The 18,026-nt window shown below is 49.4% G+C and overlaps 1 protein-coding gene across 5 annotated transcripts in view; it reads left to right on the plus strand.

Annotated features, from left to right (window-relative positions):
- Nucleotides 1–18,026, plus strand: part of LOC119063285 (cAMP-dependent protein kinase inhibitor gamma) — a 125,589-nt gene that overhangs the window by 6,303 nt on the left and 101,260 nt on the right. For 2 of the 5 annotated variants that reach the window (XM_053671020.1, XM_053671018.1), the window contains exons 4-6: nucleotides 12,348–12,807; nucleotides 15,439–15,632; nucleotides 17,048–17,158. In XM_053671020.1, coding sequence (XP_053526995.1) covers nucleotides 12,363–12,807; nucleotides 15,439–15,632; nucleotides 17,048–17,158 — 750 coding nt within the window. In that variant the 5' untranslated portion in view covers nucleotides 12,348–12,362. The other 3 variants (XM_037164560.2, XM_037164561.2, XM_053671019.1) reach the window with 3 other exon arrangements.

The raw sequence follows: 18,026 nt of genomic DNA on the forward strand, positions 1-18,026 counted from the left end.
TCAAAAACACAAATTCGTGGCTACAGACAACAGAATGGCGACCGCCAGAGGGGTGCGCAGGGCAGGGAGGGGAGGACCAAGATGGTAGAGGAAGTCAAATGCAAGGTGACGGAGGGCGACTAGAGCCCAGGTGGTGAGAATGTGACATTGTATTACAAAGCTGCACACCTGAAATTAAATCATGTTATTAACCAATGTTACCCCAATAAATTGAATATTAAAAAAATTTTAAAAGGCCCTGGCTGGTGTAGCTCAGTGGATTGAGCGCGGGCTTGCAAACCACATGATCGTGGTTCGATTCCCAGTCAGGGCACATGCCTGGGTTGCAGGCCAGTTCCCAGCAGGGGGCACACAAGAGGCAACCACACATTGATATTTCTCTCCCCTCTCTCCTTCCCTTTGCCTCTAAAGATAAATAAATAAAATCTTTAAAAAAAATTTTTTAAAAGTATGTATCTGGATCCAGGTGGGGTTACCTGTGCGTATACACTTGTAACAATTTGCCAGGCTGTACATTTAACAGTTTTACATTTTACAAGATTTGTGAATTGTGAGTCCTTACAAATTATATTTTAAAAATTCTAAAGAGCAATATACCTATCGATTAAAGTCTTTATAATAGCACTTCACTGACGGAGTATTTGGAAGCATAAAAGGAAATAAAGATTGTGAGTCTCTTAGCACATTTTAGGAGCTCTTAGTAAAAAACAATAAATGGAAGCCATTGTTAAATTAACAGCAACATTCCTATTATCACCCTCGTGAGATTTTCTCTATTGTCGGTGGATTGGAGCGCCCTCATGTGTCTATATTTTGTCACGGCACCTCAGTCACTGCAAAGAATACGTACTCTATTCAAGCTTGGAGTCTCAATCCTAAAGGACAAGGCTTTGCGTTTCTTTTGCTTTAGGACCGCAAAAGAAAGTACCGAGATTCACGTGACACCAATGCGTGCCAAGTCCAAGTCCAGCCCTGCCCACTAACCCCTGAAGTTCGTCAGAAGAGACCACACAGGTCTACCTCTCTGACTCACTGTCGAAGCACAGCCACAGACATTACCACGTTTTCCCGAGAACGCACATGGTAATATTTGAAAGTTGCACTGGGAGGGCTACAGAATGCCCTCAAATTAATAATAATCACGGCTGGCTTTTTCTGAGCGCTTCCTGTGTGCAGCACCCTGCTGAGACACACATGTCCACTTTTCTCCTTTAATCTTTCAAATGACTTTGTGAGGCGTATACTGTTTTGTAGCCTGCTTCCCCTCCTCCCACCCCAACAGTATGCTGTGGGCATCTTTCCATGTCAGTAAATATGGCTGAGGCGGTAAGTACCTGACTCAAAGGCTGAGAAACTTAAACAGTCAGCAGCCACTGCCCAGGTGAAGATCAGTAATAGTTAACATTTATTGAGTGCTTTATTACATACCCGGCCCTGTGCTAATTGTTTAACATGAACTGTCTCTTATTTGATCCTTAAGCAATCCGAGGTTGCTGCCATTACTATTCAGATGAGGAATCTGAAGCCCAGAGAGGCAATGGGACCATCCGAGGTCAGAAAGCTGGTGTGTCAGATTCTAAGGACGGTGTGTGTCGGGGAGGGCACAAGGGCAGGTCCCCAAGTGGAGAGAGGAGCCACTGACAAATCCTGAAAGTATGTCCTGGCTGGTGTATCTCAGTAGATTGAGTGCTAGCCTGTGAACTAAATGGTCACAGGTTCGATTCCCAGTCAGGGCACATGCCTGGGTTGCAGGCCAGTTCCCAGTGGGGGGCATGTGAGAAGCAACCACACAATGGTGTTTCTCTCCATCTCTTTCTCCCTCCCCTCTCTCTAAAAATAAATAAAATCTTTAAAAAATAATCCTGAAAGTGGGCAAGCGGGGGTTGTGGGGGGAGGCCAGGAAGGCTCCCCGGAGGCGGTGTCCTGTAGACTGACTTTATATCCCCAGCCATGAAAGGAGGCCTTTTAATAACTCGCCAGCTGCTGAGTGGTTTGACATCAGACACATACATGGGTTCAAATCCTAACTGTGCTAGAGTTTTTTTTTTAATGGCATTATTGAGATATAATCGACGCACAATAAACTACTACATAAATCGTGTAATTTGAGGACTTTTGACATATGTACGTACCCAGGAGCCCATCGCTACAATCAAGATGAGGGATGTTTCTTTCACCCCAAAACCCTCCTGGTGTCCCTCCTCCCCCTCACCTCTCCGTCACCCCCTCCTGTCCCCAGGAAAGGCAGCGGCAATCTCTACAGCTTAGTTTCTTTCACTGCAGGTTACTTTAGATTTTCTGGAATTTTATAGAAATGGAAATATGCAATTCATACTCTTTCTTTCACTGAGCATCATTATTTTGAAATTTACCTGTGTATCAATAGTTTGTTCCCGTTTGTCGCTAAGAGACAGACAGGGGTGGGCAAACGCAGGTTTCCAGTGGTAATACGAATCAATAATACCACAGTTAGTCAACGGTAACACAAGAATAGGTTCCGTTTTGCGTACTCACAACTGTAACCCTACTTTTGTCCACCGCTGTGTACATCCCAGTTTGCTTGGCCCGGTGTCCTGTGGGTGGACACTGGCGCCCAATCTCTGGCTTTTATAAAAAGGGCTGCGGAGAATACGCACACGTGTCTCTCAGGGGACAGCGCTCTCATTACTCTCAGGCAGCTACCTGGGAGTGTGATCGCCGAGCCATAAAAGTTTACGTTTAACGTTTTAAAAAGACTTTATTTATTTATTTTTAGAGAGAGGGGAAGGGAGGGAGAAGGAGACGAGGAGAAACATCAATCGTTTGCCTCTAGTAAGGTCCCCGACCAGGACGGACAGGACGGAACCTGCAGCCCAGGCAGGTGCCCTGACCGGGAATTGAACTGGCAACTTTCTGCTTTGTGAGATGACACCCAATCAGCTGAGCCACACCGGTCAGGATATGTTTAACTTTTTACAAAAGTGCTGCCAACTGTTTTTCAAAGTAGTTGTACCACCTGGCTTTCCCGCCAACGTCTGAGAATGCCCATTGCAGGGTGTCTTTAACTTCAGCCATTCTAGAGCGCTAGGTTGGTTTTTGTTGTTGTTTTTTTAACCTGCAGAGCCCATTGATGGTTCCTAGCCTTTCTGAGTCTCGGTGGGTCGGCAGGGGCCTGGGCAGAGAGGGTGAGAGGAGAGGAAGGGCATCACTTGGCCTGCACCATCCTCGCCGGCCTCCGGGGCCCTGGGCTCAGCACAGGTCTAAAGCTGCCCCTTTCTGTTGGGACGCTGTTAAGGACTCATGGAGATGGCCCTTGCTTCAGGCCCTTCTCACCCTTGACCTTGATGGATGCGCCCCTCCTCCTGGCCACCCCTTGCAATTTCTTCTTCAGCCTTTGGGAATCTGACATCCAACTCTAGCTTCCTGCTGCTGCCACCCTTCTGCCACTCTAGGAAACCCTATGGGACAGGGCCCAAGTCGACTCCTTGTAGCTGCTTTGTGCCCACACTGGTCCGTGGGAGATGCTCACGCAGCCTTGCCCTGGAGCGCCTGGGATGTGGGCCCCCTCAGCACACCCGCTGTCTGGCTCCTTCTCCAATGCAGCCAAGCACCACTCTCTCCCAGCCCCTGCATATCCCGGCCCATGTCACACCACCGGGCCCTCACTTCGGGGGCGTGTGTTAAACTCTCCAAATGGTCACCCCACTCGCAGGGGATCCCCCATTACCTCCACTCTGCCCTTCCAAGAAGAAGGCTACCAAAGGATCCCTTGTCCCCTTCTTCCCATCACAGGAGAGCTGTGGGTGAATGTAGAAGTAATAACACGAAAAGGGGTTGGGGCAAAAAAAATTCTTTTTATTGATTTTAGCGAAAGAGGAAGTGGAGGGAGGAAGGAAGAGAGAGAGAGAAACCCTGACTTGTTGTTCCACTTACTTATACACTCATTGGTTGACTTTTGTATGTGCCCCGACCAGGGATTGAACCTGCAACCTTGGTGTATCAGAACGATGCTCTAATCAACTGAGCTACCCAGTCAGGGCCTTGGGCAAATTTTAGTTGTGGCTTTTCATGGTGCTTTTGAAAAGTAATCACTGGTTGTCACAGCAGAACCTCTGAGCAACGTTGTGCAAGTCACATCCGCCTCCCCGGGGCCTCAGTTTGCTCTTACCTTCATGGAGGTGACCGGAGCACCCAGCCAGGTTGCCATGACACCTGGAATCTACAGAGCGTCGGCTGAGTCTGACGGCCTGGGAATCCACAATCACTGGCCTGACACGCCACGCGTGGGGCTGTTCACAAGTGATTTTTGCCTCTCGGGTCTCAGTTTCCTCATCTCTCACGTGAGAAACCCTACTCGGTAGCCTGTCTGTGAGGTCAGCTGGGCCCATGTATGTGCCCGGCCAGGTGCCCAGCATTTGCTAAGAGGTTGGTCCTGCTGGGCATTAACAGCACAATGGAGGGTGGGCTGAGTGGGCTCTTGGGCTGGTACTTGTGGGCCAGGGGGTGTGGCGTCTCCCCCTTTCCCCGACCCCTACCGTTCCCGGCCCTGATCTGGAAATGCTTCAGCCCAGCCGGGACGCAGAGCCCCCGAGAACAGAGAGCATGGACTGTACCTCCAAGCGGCCATGCTGACTCAGGTTAGAAAATCAATGTGTGACCAGAAAAACACACCCGGCCTCCCACCTCTTCTGGGAAATCCAGCTGCCAGCCCCAGGGAAACGGTATCTCACCCTCGGAAAGGTGCACAGCCCTATGGTAGGTCTTGATTTTAAGGCTTGCGAACAAAAGCCTGGCACACGGAGGCCTCTGGCTCCTTGCGGCACACCAGGCTTCACACGCCCTTCCCACGGGGGTCAGGCACGCCTGGCCCTTGCCGAGCTTTCAGCTTCTCCCAGGCCTCGTCTGGGCACTTCTCAAGCCAAGGCAGACTCCGGACCACCGACTGGGCCACGTGCGACCTCGGACTGGGTCGGATCCATCAGGTAAGCATCCGTTTAAGAGTACAGAACATCTTGTTCTTTACAATCCCAAGGGCCAAAGAGGAGACGTCTTCTCCATCTGTAACTCAACCCTCCGGCCCCCCACTCCGCCACGTACTTACTTTGTAACCTTGGGCACGTTCTTCAGCTCCCCGAGTTCTAGTTTCCCGTCTGTCACATACAGACAGACAAGGACCGACCTCCACCTTCCAGGCCGTGTGGGACTCGGGTACGGCGTGCCGAGGGGTGGCACGCACACCAGCAGGCACTCAATCGGGGGAGTTATTATTTGTGCAAACAGAAAAAAAAGTCCCTGTTTGGGTTGCAGGTTCGACCCCCTGTCAGGGCACACACAAGAATGAACCAATGAATGCGTAAATAACTGGAACAACAGATCAGTGGTTTTTTCTCTCAAACACACATGCATTAAAGTAAACATACATATGTATGAGGAGAGTGTGGATCAGGAAGCCAGACTGCCTGGGTTCAAACCTGACTGCTCTAGCACTTTCTGCGGGGCCACAGATGACCTCTTGGAGCCTCAGTGTTCTTCTCTGGAAAATGGGACTAAAAATAATAAGGTTGTGAAGATTCATTTGGATTAGGTGCACTGGGACCAGTGCCTGGCACATAATAAACCACTTAATAAGAATCAACTGCTTTTAATTAGTCACACAAGTTTGTCCTGCTAGTAACGGGTCGGAAATCACACAGGATTCACAGGGAAGGTCACTCATATTTGGTGTGCACCTACTATGTACTTGGTTCTTCCAGAAGCTATATATCCATATGCATATATGTGTAGACACACACACAGTGAAGTATTTGTTTTCATTTTTTAAATACTTATATTGTAAAACAAACATACGAATTAAATCTGTAGCTCAGTGAATCATTTCCAGACAAACACCCTTCTAAGCATCACCCAGGTCAAGAAATAGAATTTTGCAAGCCCCCCAGGAGTCCCTCCATGAACCTTATTCCAACCACAGCCCTTCCCCCCAAAACAACCACTACCCTGACTTTTATAGTAATTATTTCCTTGCGTTTCTTTATGGTTGAATCATCTGACTGTGTGTCCCTAGACATTATAGCTTAGTTTTGCCCATTTAAAAAAAACTTAATATGTCTTTTAAGCCTCTCTTAATGCGTGGGTTTCTCCAGCTCTTCCTTTTCCTTGAAGTTGGTTCATTGAAGAACTCTGACTGCTTGCCTTTCTCCAAGTCTGGATTTTGTCAATTGTATCCTCATCATACAGTTCAACTTGCCCCTTTGACCTCTTCATTTCTTGCAAATTAGCAGCTGGATCAGACTTAGGTTTCATCCCTTTGGCATGTTAACAGGTAGCTCTGGTTCTTTTATCAAAAATTATGTACATGGTTGGAGTTTTGCTCCTTTTTTTCTTTCTTTTTTTTGGGCTAGAGACAGGAATTTATTGCAGATTGCAAAATGGCAACATTGTACCATTTTGTTTTCATTTATTAGCTGTAACAATTTTATAAGAAGTTGCTTTTCTTAATCTATTATTCGTTTACCCAGTAGTGCGATTTATATATAAAAGGTGGAATAAATATTTAATTCTTTCCTTTAATTTACCTGGCTATTCAACAATATAATTTGTGTCCATGCCATCCTCAGAAGGTGATCAATTAGCATTTTTGCTGAATATGAAGTCTTTTTGCTGCTTTTATGAACTCAGGGATTGAAACATATTTGATGCATTTCAGTCCATTGTAATTATCTTCGTTGCAGCTAAAATCATCTCATTTTCAGGTTGGTTTCTAAATTCTTTTGATGTAGCCCTGGTGCCTTTGATAGCTTCTTTGTTACCAGGTATGACAAGATATTCTAGCTCATCCTATATATTTCCTGCTACTGATCTATATCCAACAATTTCTCTAAAAGGTCCCTTTATTTTTTAAAAATAGAAAATGGCATTCCAAGACTAAAATCTGAGTAGTCATTGTTTCTGGGCCTTTCTAGTGGATAGAACTAGGTATTTTATATATGCTATATTGATATACATATCAATAATACATGTGTTGTAATCACAATACATGTGACACACATGTATATACATACACATCAATTGCTATGTATACACATGTCAATAATACATGTATTGTAATCACAACGCAGGTGATATACACGTGTGTATGTGTGTATACGTGCATATTTATTTCTTTTAAAAATAAACCATCTCTTGAATTCATACTGATATTTCCAATGCAAATACAGCATTGTGAAGTTTTAAATTAACCTCTTCTATATTACACCTGTAGTTCCTTTCTCCCATTCAGGAGATAAAATTGAACGATTCTGTAATTACTGATTTTCACGCAACCTAGCATCTCACAGAAACTACTATCGTGTTCTTGGGTCCTCTTGGGTCAGTTCCCATCTCCCTGGGACCTCTTGTCCCTGGAGTATGGAAGAATGTCATCTCTTGGGTACTCCTTTGGGCTCTGAGTCTTCCGGGACATAATTTCTCTCTCTAGAAATGGTTTAGCGTTTTTTCACTGACTGAAAGATGGACCTAGATTTCTTTCAAAGTCGTATTTCCAGGAAACATACGTGTCTGGGGATTGTAATGGACTGGGATTGGGGGCTAGTAAAGCCTTTTTCCAAGCCACCGCTTTCTGGAAGGGGACTTCACGAACCCCAAAGCGGAGAAGAATCCTGGAATGCTAACCCTGAAATCTAGGGTTAAAGCCCTATATTTCATTGATCGCCTGATTCCCTTTCACGCAAGTTGCCGTGAATATGAGGATATAATGAGACAAAAAAAAAAAAAAAAAGTAAAACAGGCGCGTGGTAGTTGCGTTCTCGGAAAACGGCATCTTTTTTCCTTCCTTCTCCGGGCCTCAGTTTTCCCAGCTACATCATCTAAACCTGCGGGCACCCTCTGTTCCTCCCAGCCAACCCCTTCCCAGGCTCCCGTCCCACTGCGCGGGGTTTCGGCCGCCAGAGGGCGACAAAAGGCCGACTCCGCAGCAAGATATTATACATGCGCAGTCAGAGAGGCCCCCCCCTCCCGTCTATGCACGCCCTGCGTACGTCACTTCCGGCGCGAGAGCCGGCCGGCCGGGCTGGGAGTGCGGGTCGGTTTTGCGTGCGCTGCCGGACGAGGCTCCAGCCGCCGTTGACCCGCGCTCCGCCCCGTTGCCGGGCCGGTGAGTGCCCCGAGTCTGTCCGTGTGACCTGGGCCGGGGAGAGGACGCCTGAGAGGGAGGGATAACCGGAAGTGGGCGCCCCGAGGAGAGAGACCCCAGGAAATGGGGGCACCTGGGGAAGGGGTGACAACCGGAAGTGGGGGGCCTCGAAAGACTGCAGACGGGAGTAGAGTCTCTGGGGCTCCAGGAGCGATGGCATCCTGTCCTCCCCTTGTTTGGGTGGCGTGGGGAGGAAGGTGATGCTCACAGAATGATGGACTCCAGGTGAGGAAGATGCACGGCTCCACCCTAAGGCATGGCGTTTGCACCCCTCCCTATGTCACCCGTCAGTTCATTCACAGGCTGTGACTGAGCGCTGCTCTGTGCTTGACGCTGCCGAGACCCTGGAGATAACCGGGGAGCCCCAGCTGGAGCATAGGGGCCAGTGTGGGGCCAGACACATCCTTCTTTGCCTTACTGGCCTTGTACCTCTGGGCACGTCGCTTAATCTCACATCATCCGCTAGTAGTTGCTGAGTACCGTGGTGTGCCAGGCGCTGGGGGTAGCAGTGAACGTGCCAGGCACATTGTCTGCCTCCATGGAATCTACATTCTAGTGGGCAGTGTCCTCGTTTGTACAGGGGAACAGTAATAGAGCTGTCACCAAATATGTGAAGATGAAATGAGAGACAGATGTAAGAAGCTTATCATCATGCTCGATGCATAATAAAACGATCAAGTGCCTGTTAGCTCTTAATTATTCCACTGTGAGTTAAGCTTCCTAAGGCAAAGAATTATATTGTTCGCTGTTTATGCCCAGTGTCTATGAGCGTGGTGCCTGATGCATGTGGTAGGTGATCAGTAATTATTAGGTAGTGAATGGATGGTGCAGCTGACTCTGAAGAGTTTTCATGCAAATACCAATAATATTGGACTGCCGTTTTTGAAAGAGATAGGTGCTGTGGAAAACTGGAGGGAATCACCCTGGGGAATCAGGGAAGGCTTCAAAGAGGAGGTGATGGTGGAGCTGGGTATGGAAGGTGACGAGTTGTCTGGTTGGAACAAACAAGGAGAGGGAGTTCCAGGCAGAGGTATCATAATGCATGAGGTATCCCAAGAATGGTGGGTCATTAATTTGTTTTGACTGGCATTTAGTGTGCTTTGGGTGAGGGGGGGAGTAGGGCAGAGACTGGAGAAGGACTTGGAGGCTAAAACATGGGCGTTACGGTCTTTCTCCTTGGTGAACACTGAATTGGAATTACAGGCATCATTGGTAACTCCCGTGGAAACAGAGCCCAGGGTGGATCTTTTGAATCTTTGTTCCATTCCTTGCCCAGCATTCCTTTGCCAAGCAGATTAAACTCATTCAACAAACATTTACAGAGCTCAGACTATGTGCTTGGCACCCTGCTAGGTGCTGGGTTTAAGGTGATGAGCAAGGCAGATGGGAATGTTGCCCACAAATTGCCTACAATACAGCCAAATGGGAGAAGCACTGTGTCAAAGGGCTCCCGTGGGGAAGGACCCTCACCCAGCCTGGAGTTGGGAAGGCCTCCTGCTGTAAGCACCGTCACCTCCATCTGGATCATGTAGAAGCTTCTAAATGGCTTCTACACTTCTATACTCATCCTCTCAAAGTCCACTCACAAGACAGTGGAGTAACCCTTTTAAAATATAAATGGTCACATCACTCTACCCAGAATCCCCCCATGGCTCCCACCAAATTGAAAGTCAGATTTCTCATTGGCATACAAAGCTCTGTATCAACGGGTGCCTCTCTAAATGCATCTGCCAACACTCTCCACCTTACTCACTTGGCTCTAGTCACACTGGCCTCCTCACTGTTCCTCAAAAAGCCAGGCATGTTCCTGCCTCAGGCTTTGCACTTGCTCCCCAGATACCAGCGTGGCTTGTTCCATTGTCACTTGGGCGAGGCCATCTCTGACCGCCCAGTTACAGTTGCAACTCTTGTCCCCAACACATTCAGACCCCTTCCCTGCTTTATCTCTCTCCATAGTACCGATCTGGTAGTTGACTATATAGTTTATTTTGCATATAGTCCTTCCTTCTGCCACCGGTACCCAAATTCAATGAAGGAGGGACTTTTTATTCACTGCTGTCTCCCCAGTGCCTGGAAGTGGGCCTGGTACATAGTAAATGCTCAATATTTGTTGAGTGAATGAAGTGGCATCTAATTAGGACATAAGGGTGAATCAGGTGATGTATTGGAGGAAGAGCATGTGGGAGGAAATAGGAGGTGTACAAGACAGGAAAACACCTTTGAGGAAGTGAAAGAAACTGGGTAGGGCTAGAGGAGGGGTTTCAAACCCGTTTTCACTGGGGGCCCCATCAGTCTCGCGATTGCCTTCAAAGGGCCGAATGTAATTTTAGGACTGTGTAAATGTAACTACTTCACAGTTAAGCAAGAGCTCAGCGCTGCCACTGGGTAGAAACAAGGTGCCAGGCTGGATAAAACCAGGTGGAGGGCTGGATTCCGCCTGCAGGCCTTGTGTTTGCCTCCTGTGGACTAGAGGTTAGAATGTAAGGAGTGGGGTGGGCAGACCTAAGGCTTAGGGGAAGTGACCTGGTCACAACGGCTGCCGTAGACTTGGGGGGAGACTGACCCTGTGCAGAGACCCTTGAGGTGATTCCTGCCTTCCTTGCTGAGCTCTGAGTGGGGGTTCAGTGGCAGCCCATGGGCAGGAGCTTGGGCTATGGAACAGGACAGCCCTGCCTCTGGTTTGTTACTGGACTGTGGAAGGCAGCTGTTTCGTGTTTGTTTTCCATTCAGTAAGTGTGCTGGCTCAGTCTTCTGAGAAGCAGATGTTAGGATGAGATTACAGATGCAAGAAATCTATCGGTGGCAACACCCATGGAGCATAAAGGGAGAGGGGCGGGCCCCTGGGAAGGTGGTTTGGGCAGGAAGTGTCAGGCTGCTGTGCGGGTCCATGAAGGGTTTGGCTGCCTGGCCAGGCTGACGGGGAGCCCCCGAGGCAGAGCTGCCTGTTGGAGGAGTCAGTATGTCAGCCACCGGCTGGGGGTAGTCTGTGCAAAGTGGCATCCAGTGCATGGTGGATCCAGAGGGCAGAGCTGGGGCCCTCCGTCAGATGTGCTTCACACCAGCAGGGGACCTGGTGAGCTCAGTGTCACTGCCACCATGATAAGTCACATTGCGTATGGTAAAAAACAAAACAAAATAAAAAACAGTAAAACGTCTCTCCCACCTTAAATACCCAGTTCTTCAGTTCTGCTCCCTGGGAACTTTTTTAAAATTTAATTTATTTATCTTTAGAGGGGAAGGGAAGGAGAGAGGGAGAGAAATACCAATGTATGGTTGCCTCTCATGCATCCCCTGCTGGGGACTGGCCTGCAACCCAGGCATGTGCCCTGACTGGGAATCAAACTGCGATCCTTTGGTTCGAAGGCTAGCGCTCAGTCCACTGAGCTACACCAGCCAGGGCTCCCTGGGAACTTTTGGCAACAGTTCCTATCTCTCCTTTCAGAAATTTTAGGTGCATTTGCAAGTGTATAAATGTATATGTTTTTAAAATGTAAACATGATTATTTTATGTACACTGCTCTGCATCCTGCTTTTTTCCCTATAGCATGTCAATTTACAAAGTTCTGTCTAATTCCATTTCATGGCTAAATACTATTCCATGCCTGTGGCGCTACGATTTAACCAGTCTCCAACTGGAATGGAGTTAAAGTGTTTTCAGTCTTTTGGCGTTATAATCAATTCTCGTGATGATTATTCTTCCGTGTATACTTTGTCCACACGTATAAGTGTATGTTCTGGAAATGGAATGCTGAGGCAGAGGGTGTGTGGTTTTAAGTTTTGGTAGGTAGTGACAAACTGCCATCTAACGAGGCTGTCTAGTTTATTCTCCCAACAGCAGGCACATCGTTATCTGCATTCACGTTTCTTTAACTATGAGCAAGGTCAAACACCCATCCGCACATCGTGCGCAAGGCCACGGTGTTTGATGAGGAGCCGTGTGCGCCCTGCTGCTGGTGCCTGGGCGCCGCGGGGGAGATTCTAACTTCATTTGGTCTGGGGTCTCGGACCTGGGAGTGTGATTCAGATCCAGGTCACCCCTCCCCCGAGTTGGGAGCCACTGCTCTGAGGTTCCTGGGCTTACCAAAAATGTTCCTGTCGCCTTGCACTGGGGGCCCTGGGATTTGCAATGACCAGTGCTGCGCTTTATTAACTTCCTGTGGGGCTTCTGTTTTGACAGGGATCCTGGTCGCTAATGTCAGAAGAAAGTGACTCTCTGAGAACCAGCCCTTCTGCGGCTTCACTTTCTGAAAATGAGCTTCAGCCCGCCCCCGAGCTTCCCGGCTACGTGTGCTCGCTGACGGAAGAGCTGGTCACCAAGGCCAGGGAGGAGCTGCAGGAGAAGCCAGAATGGAGGCTTCGAGATGTCCAGGCCCTCCGGGACATGGTGCGGAAGGAGTGCCCGAACCTGAGCACCTCCCTGGACGACGCCTTCCTGCTGCGCTTCCTCCGAGCCCGCAAGTTCGATTATGACCGGGCCCTGCAGCTCCTGATCAACTACCACAGCTGCAGGGGGAGCTGGCCCGAAGTCTTCAATAACCTGAAGCCCTCGGCCTTAAAAGATGTGCTGGCTTCCGGATTCCTCACCGTGCTGCCCCACACTGACCCCCGGGGCTGTCACATCCTCTGCATCCGCCCAGGTATCAACCCTGGGCCCTGGCGGGCGCGGGCCTACAGCCTCAGCTGGCGTTGTGTCCTGCACCTCCTCTCCTTTTCCCTCTTGTCCCCTCCCTGTTTTCGGCAAGGCTTTTTTGGTGGCAGATGACAAAACCCTACTCACCCTGGCTTAAGGAAAAAGGGCGGAGTTGGTCTGGGGAGACAGGAGCATCTCCCATTCGCAGCTCGCCCTGGGCCCTGGAACCAGACCCCAGTGCAGTCCCCCTGGGCACTGAGCCGGCCTCTCTCCCTGCCTCTGCCTCTGCCTCTGCCTCTGCCTCTGCCTCTGCCTCTGCCTCTGCCTCTGCCTCTGCAGGTCTCGAGTCTGCATGTCTCTGGGCCACACATGTCTGCTGCCCCTGGCGTGTCATCTCCACTCTTCTCTCTGTGGCCTGGCTTTTGCTGCCTCTGTGCATGCGCCTAGACCGGGCACCTCAGCTCCCAGGTTTGCCTGGGCACCGCACTAAGTTCCTTCAATGCAAATTCCAGATTTCTAGGGTTGAGACTCTGGCGGGCTGAGAAAGCTGCCCTGGTCACTGGGCATAAGCAGGGCGGCCCAGCCCCTGGCCCCCGGCCCTGCCCTCCCTTGTGAGCCGGGGAGGTGCAGATACCAGTGTGGGTTGGCAGTGCCCGGAAAGGTGTCATCTACCCCGTGCCTCCGCCTGGCTTTCCCTCCCTCCCTCTGCTTTGTCCAGCCCTTGAAAGGTTCACTTCAGGTTCGCTTTTTGATCTCAGCACTTTGTGATCATAATCAGGACACCTTGAGTTTCTTTGGCACAGTAGGTTTCAGTTGGTGGCAGCTCCCTGCCCCTCACCTCCCCAGAAGCATTTAGAAATGTGCAGAGACGTGTTTAGCTGACAGCACAACTAGGGGACACTAGAGCTCAAGCCTTCTCAGTCTTCCCTCTGATGTCTTCTGTGACACCAAATGCACGATAGACTCGGGTGTTTTCCTCCCTACCCCCAGCTGCACCATTGTCCCCCCAGGCCAGAGCTGAGACCAAATTCGAAAGTGAGATTACAGTGTTCTTCCCACCAAGCCAGGGAGGTGCGGACTTGCTGGCAGGCTGTCCTCTCTGCTCATGGGCACAGACGCCTCTGAAGGGACTTCTTAAAGGAAGGACTCCTCTTCCTTTAAGACCCACGTCGCCATTTCTGTTTGTCACTTACTGAACCCTTTTTGGAGACAAAACCATTGTCTTGAGCCTGTCCTGTGACCCAGGCACAGTGTTAACCAACCAACTGCTTTCTCTGCTGTTTCAGGCACTTTCCAGAATGAGAGGTGCTTATTTTTAAATTGACATAAGCCACACGCAGTGGAGATTTCAGGGCACCAGGAAACATTGAAACCCAGTCAGGGGGTTTTCTGCAGCCTCTTTGTACTCAACCGACAAGAGTATGATGCAACAGTCAGCTGTTACCACACTGATTTCACCTCTTGTGTGGCTCAACCCTTTGCTTGTAAGATGAGTTTTTTCCTTGTACATCTGGGGTGGATCTAGACCCCTACCCACCAACCCAACCTTTTAGGAGGCGGCAGACAGAGAAGGTTTTGTTCTCAACTGGGCATTGGCTTTGCCTTTTTAGAAGCTCTTCTGAGACATCTGCGATTGAAAAGGATGACAGCCAGTGATGGAGAAGCAGTTTTAATTGGCAGCAACATTAACCAGCAAGCTGGCACGACTTTTGGACAAAGATTTCTTCGTAGGAATTTTGTGCATATTACACATCCCATTGGCAGTGATTGGCGATCATGTGGAGCTTTATCTTTCTGACAAAGGGTCACAGGAGTCTTGGTGGGATTTTCTTGAGAATAGTGGGTAATAGTCAAAAGTTGTCATTTTTCATCATTTTCCCAAAGGAAGGGAAGACTCCTCAACCCTGTGGGGAGAAAAAGGAGCATCGGCCTGGGAAGGGAATTTGCTCAAACTACGGTATTAGAAAGCCGCCTCCCTCTCCGTTGTCCTTGGCGTGGGCTTCCTTCTCAGACCAGCTGTTGTCCCGTGGGGCCCCTGCGTCTCAGGCTCCCACCCTCACCATTCCAAGAGCAAAGAGTGATCTGCTCTTTCCACAGGGCCGGGGTCCCGGAATTGAGTCCCCTTGGCTCGTTTGAACTAGCTTGGGTCACACTGTTTGGCTGGGCGGATGTAAGACCTGGTGTGGCCAGACCCACGTCTAGAGCCAGGAGTCAGTTCAGCTGGGTCCAAACTGCATGGCCAGCCTAGGAAGAGGTGGTCCCCCAGGAAAAATCAGGGTGTGGTTATGAAGACACATCTGGTGGCAGGAGGCACAGATGTCCCTTAAGATGAGTCCTACTGTCCCATTCTACTTGTGAGGTGGGGTAGGCTCAGAGTAAGGAAGTAACTCACTCAGCGTCTGACTTCAGGGTTCACACTTGATTTCCACACTCAGTTGCTTTTGCATTTCAGAATGTGCTGCTGTGCTCACAGTTAAGAAATGTCAGCTGCTGCTGAAGGTGTCTGATTTCCCAACCTAGGCAGAGCCATGCCAGTAGCATAGCTTGCTTTTCCTTTCCAAACATCAGCTTTAGCATGGAGATGAGTTTTAGCCTGTCTGACTGTATTTATTTCTGTAACACACCGATCATCTCTTAGACAGGTGGATACCGAGCAACTATCCAATTACCGAAAACATCCGGGCTGTGTACTTGACATTAGAAAAACTCATTCAGTCTGAAGAAACCCAAGTGAATGGAATTGTGATCCTTGCAGACTACAAAGGAGTGAGCTTATCAAAAGCATCTCACTTTGGCCCTTTTATAGCCAAAAAGGTGATCGGCATCCTTCAGGTATGGCTCCCGTGTGTTACGCGCCTGCTCTGTGGTGGTTTGGCCTTCCTGGGGCTCTGTCCAGTTCCCCGTGTGGTGTGCGCACTTCCTTCCCACTCCTGCAGCACGAAGAATGCAGAAGCATCGTGAGAGATGTAAAAGTCTGTTTGCCACGCATCCCATGGGGTCCTCCCATCGTTTCTGAGGTACCTGCAGTCAGGCAAAATCAGCTTTCGGGCAACAGTCCAAAAGCCAGAGAAATGCTTTCTGCTTTTTTTTTTTAATTGAGAAGGCAGAGGAGAAATTCTAGCAAATGAAGCGGAGAAGTTGTGCTTCTGCCCAAGGCAGTGGAGCCTGTCCCGCCGCCTGTGGGACTGGGGACGTGGAGCCCTGTCGGGCTGCTGGGCCAGACGCGTTCACCCTTCAGGGTCCGTGTCTCAGAACACAAGTCACGGAGAACCATCAAGTTCGTCACGTATTTTCACTGCATGTAACAGTTCACAGCACACTTTTGTAGTCATCCTACCCATTCAGTCCTTCGAGGAATCTTTCAAGACAGATGAGTCAAGGCTCATGTCTCCTTTTTGGTAGATGGGAAAACCGAGACCTAGAGGATGCAGTCTGGTCCAGGTCTCCAGCAGGCTCAACTCCCAGTTCATTCTGACCCAGCCCGTGGGGCGCTGTCCCCTGTGGGGCACCAGAGCAGGAACAGTTCCCAGTGAGCTGGAGCCCCTGCTGCACCCTGGGCTGATTATTTTAACTTCAAGGTCACGTGTGGTTGTTATCAGAAATTTGAACTCTGGCTTTGAGGCAGTACTCTGGCTTTCCTTAGCTGCTTCTCTTTGATGCTTCCTGCTAAATCCCATGTAGATTCAAGGGTCAGTATAATGAGTTTGGGTCACTGTTTCCTAGTCCCGTAAGGGAGACAAATTCCGGGGTAAGTCAGCCTGGGAAATAAGGTAAAGCAAGTTCCTTCCTTGTGCATTTCACTGCAAACATTTGTGCATTAAAGCTGTTGAACCTGTTTGACTATATTGAGTCTACTGCTCACACTTACTCAACTACCACGGAGCCCTTTTTTGCATCACACCGCGCAGCTTCCTGAGACACACACTGGGCAGCACTGGGCCGGCGGGTGTGGTGCCTCTAGACCCACCCACTCGGGCTCAGTCCGTTCATTCTGCCACGGGAGGAGCAGCTCTCTGCTACTGTGCCTGGCTCCCTCCTTCCCCAGCTCTGGGTCCCAAGAGGGACTCCTTCCCCGAGGCTTGCCTTCCTGCTTAGCACGGACTTGGGTTTCTCTGAGGAGGGTGTGAGAGCCAGACTGATACTGGGGCTGAAATGAAGATTTCACTGGGGGAGGGAGGCAGGCTGTGGTCACAGACACTTTGCAAAATACCCTGTGTGTTCTGACATCCCCTTTCCCTCCCCCACAGGACGGGTTCCCCATTCGGATAAAAGCAGTCCACGTGGTGAATGAACCTCGGATATTTAAAGGCATTTTTGCCATCATAAAACCATTTCTGAAGGAGAAAATAGCAAACAGAGTAAGTGGCGATCCTATTGATTTAAGTACTTTACCTTTTTTTATTGCTCCCTTATTTGTGACATTGTCAGTGAAGTTATTTTAGTTTATTATTATTTTTCTTGGGACTGTTCACCTGGAAAGAGCAATAAACAGTCCTTCCCGTGAGGGGAGATGGAGTGAGAATGTGGTATTTCACAGTAGCAAGAGCAGAGCCAGGGCCGTCGTCCGAAGGGCTCTGTGATCGTGCAGACTTTGCTGTACCCTGGGCGGGGCGTCACCCACCAACACTGCCTTTCACATGGGAAAGGGTGGTCATTGGGTGGGCAGTTATGAAGAGGTACAGAAATGTCTCACTGCGGCTCCTTGGGTTTCAAAATGCTATTTAAGCCTTTCCGTGGACCTACCTTGTTTTCTCGCTGTGTAAAGTTTGGGCACTAATTCAAGGTTTATGAGACTTGTGAGTTTTTAGCTTGATTTTTATTGAGAGAGGATGGGTGACACCTGAAAAACCAGAAGAGCCGCTTCTCTCGGCCTTTCCCGCACCATGACTGAAATGGGAGGGTGGTTTTCCTCCTCCTTCCCTGGGCCTGCCAATGGTGATCACTCCAAAGACTGGGTCTTGAATTTCATCATTTGCTTTTCAAAGAGGAAGAGCAGAAAGATAGAGAATCTTAAGATTGCAAGGGAGGGAACGTAAAAATGCAGGCCCCCCAGCCTTTTCCCTGAAGGCTTTAATCCATTAGACCAGGGGCGAAACCCAAAGTCTGTGCTTTGAACATCTCCTAGGCGTGTCTGCTGCAGCCGGGTTTGGGAACCGCTGACCCAGTGGCTTCCGTGCCGGGGTTTGAGCCGGTGTCGGTTTTTGAAGATCCTATTTGGAGCCTGCT

Source organism: Artibeus jamaicensis, unplaced genomic scaffold (genome assembly GCF_021234435.1).
Source record: "Artibeus jamaicensis isolate MK-2021 breed Jamaican fruit bat unplaced genomic scaffold, CSHL_Jam_final contig_685, whole genome shotgun sequence".
Lineage (NCBI taxonomy): Eukaryota > Metazoa > Chordata > Mammalia > Chiroptera > Phyllostomidae > Artibeus > Artibeus jamaicensis.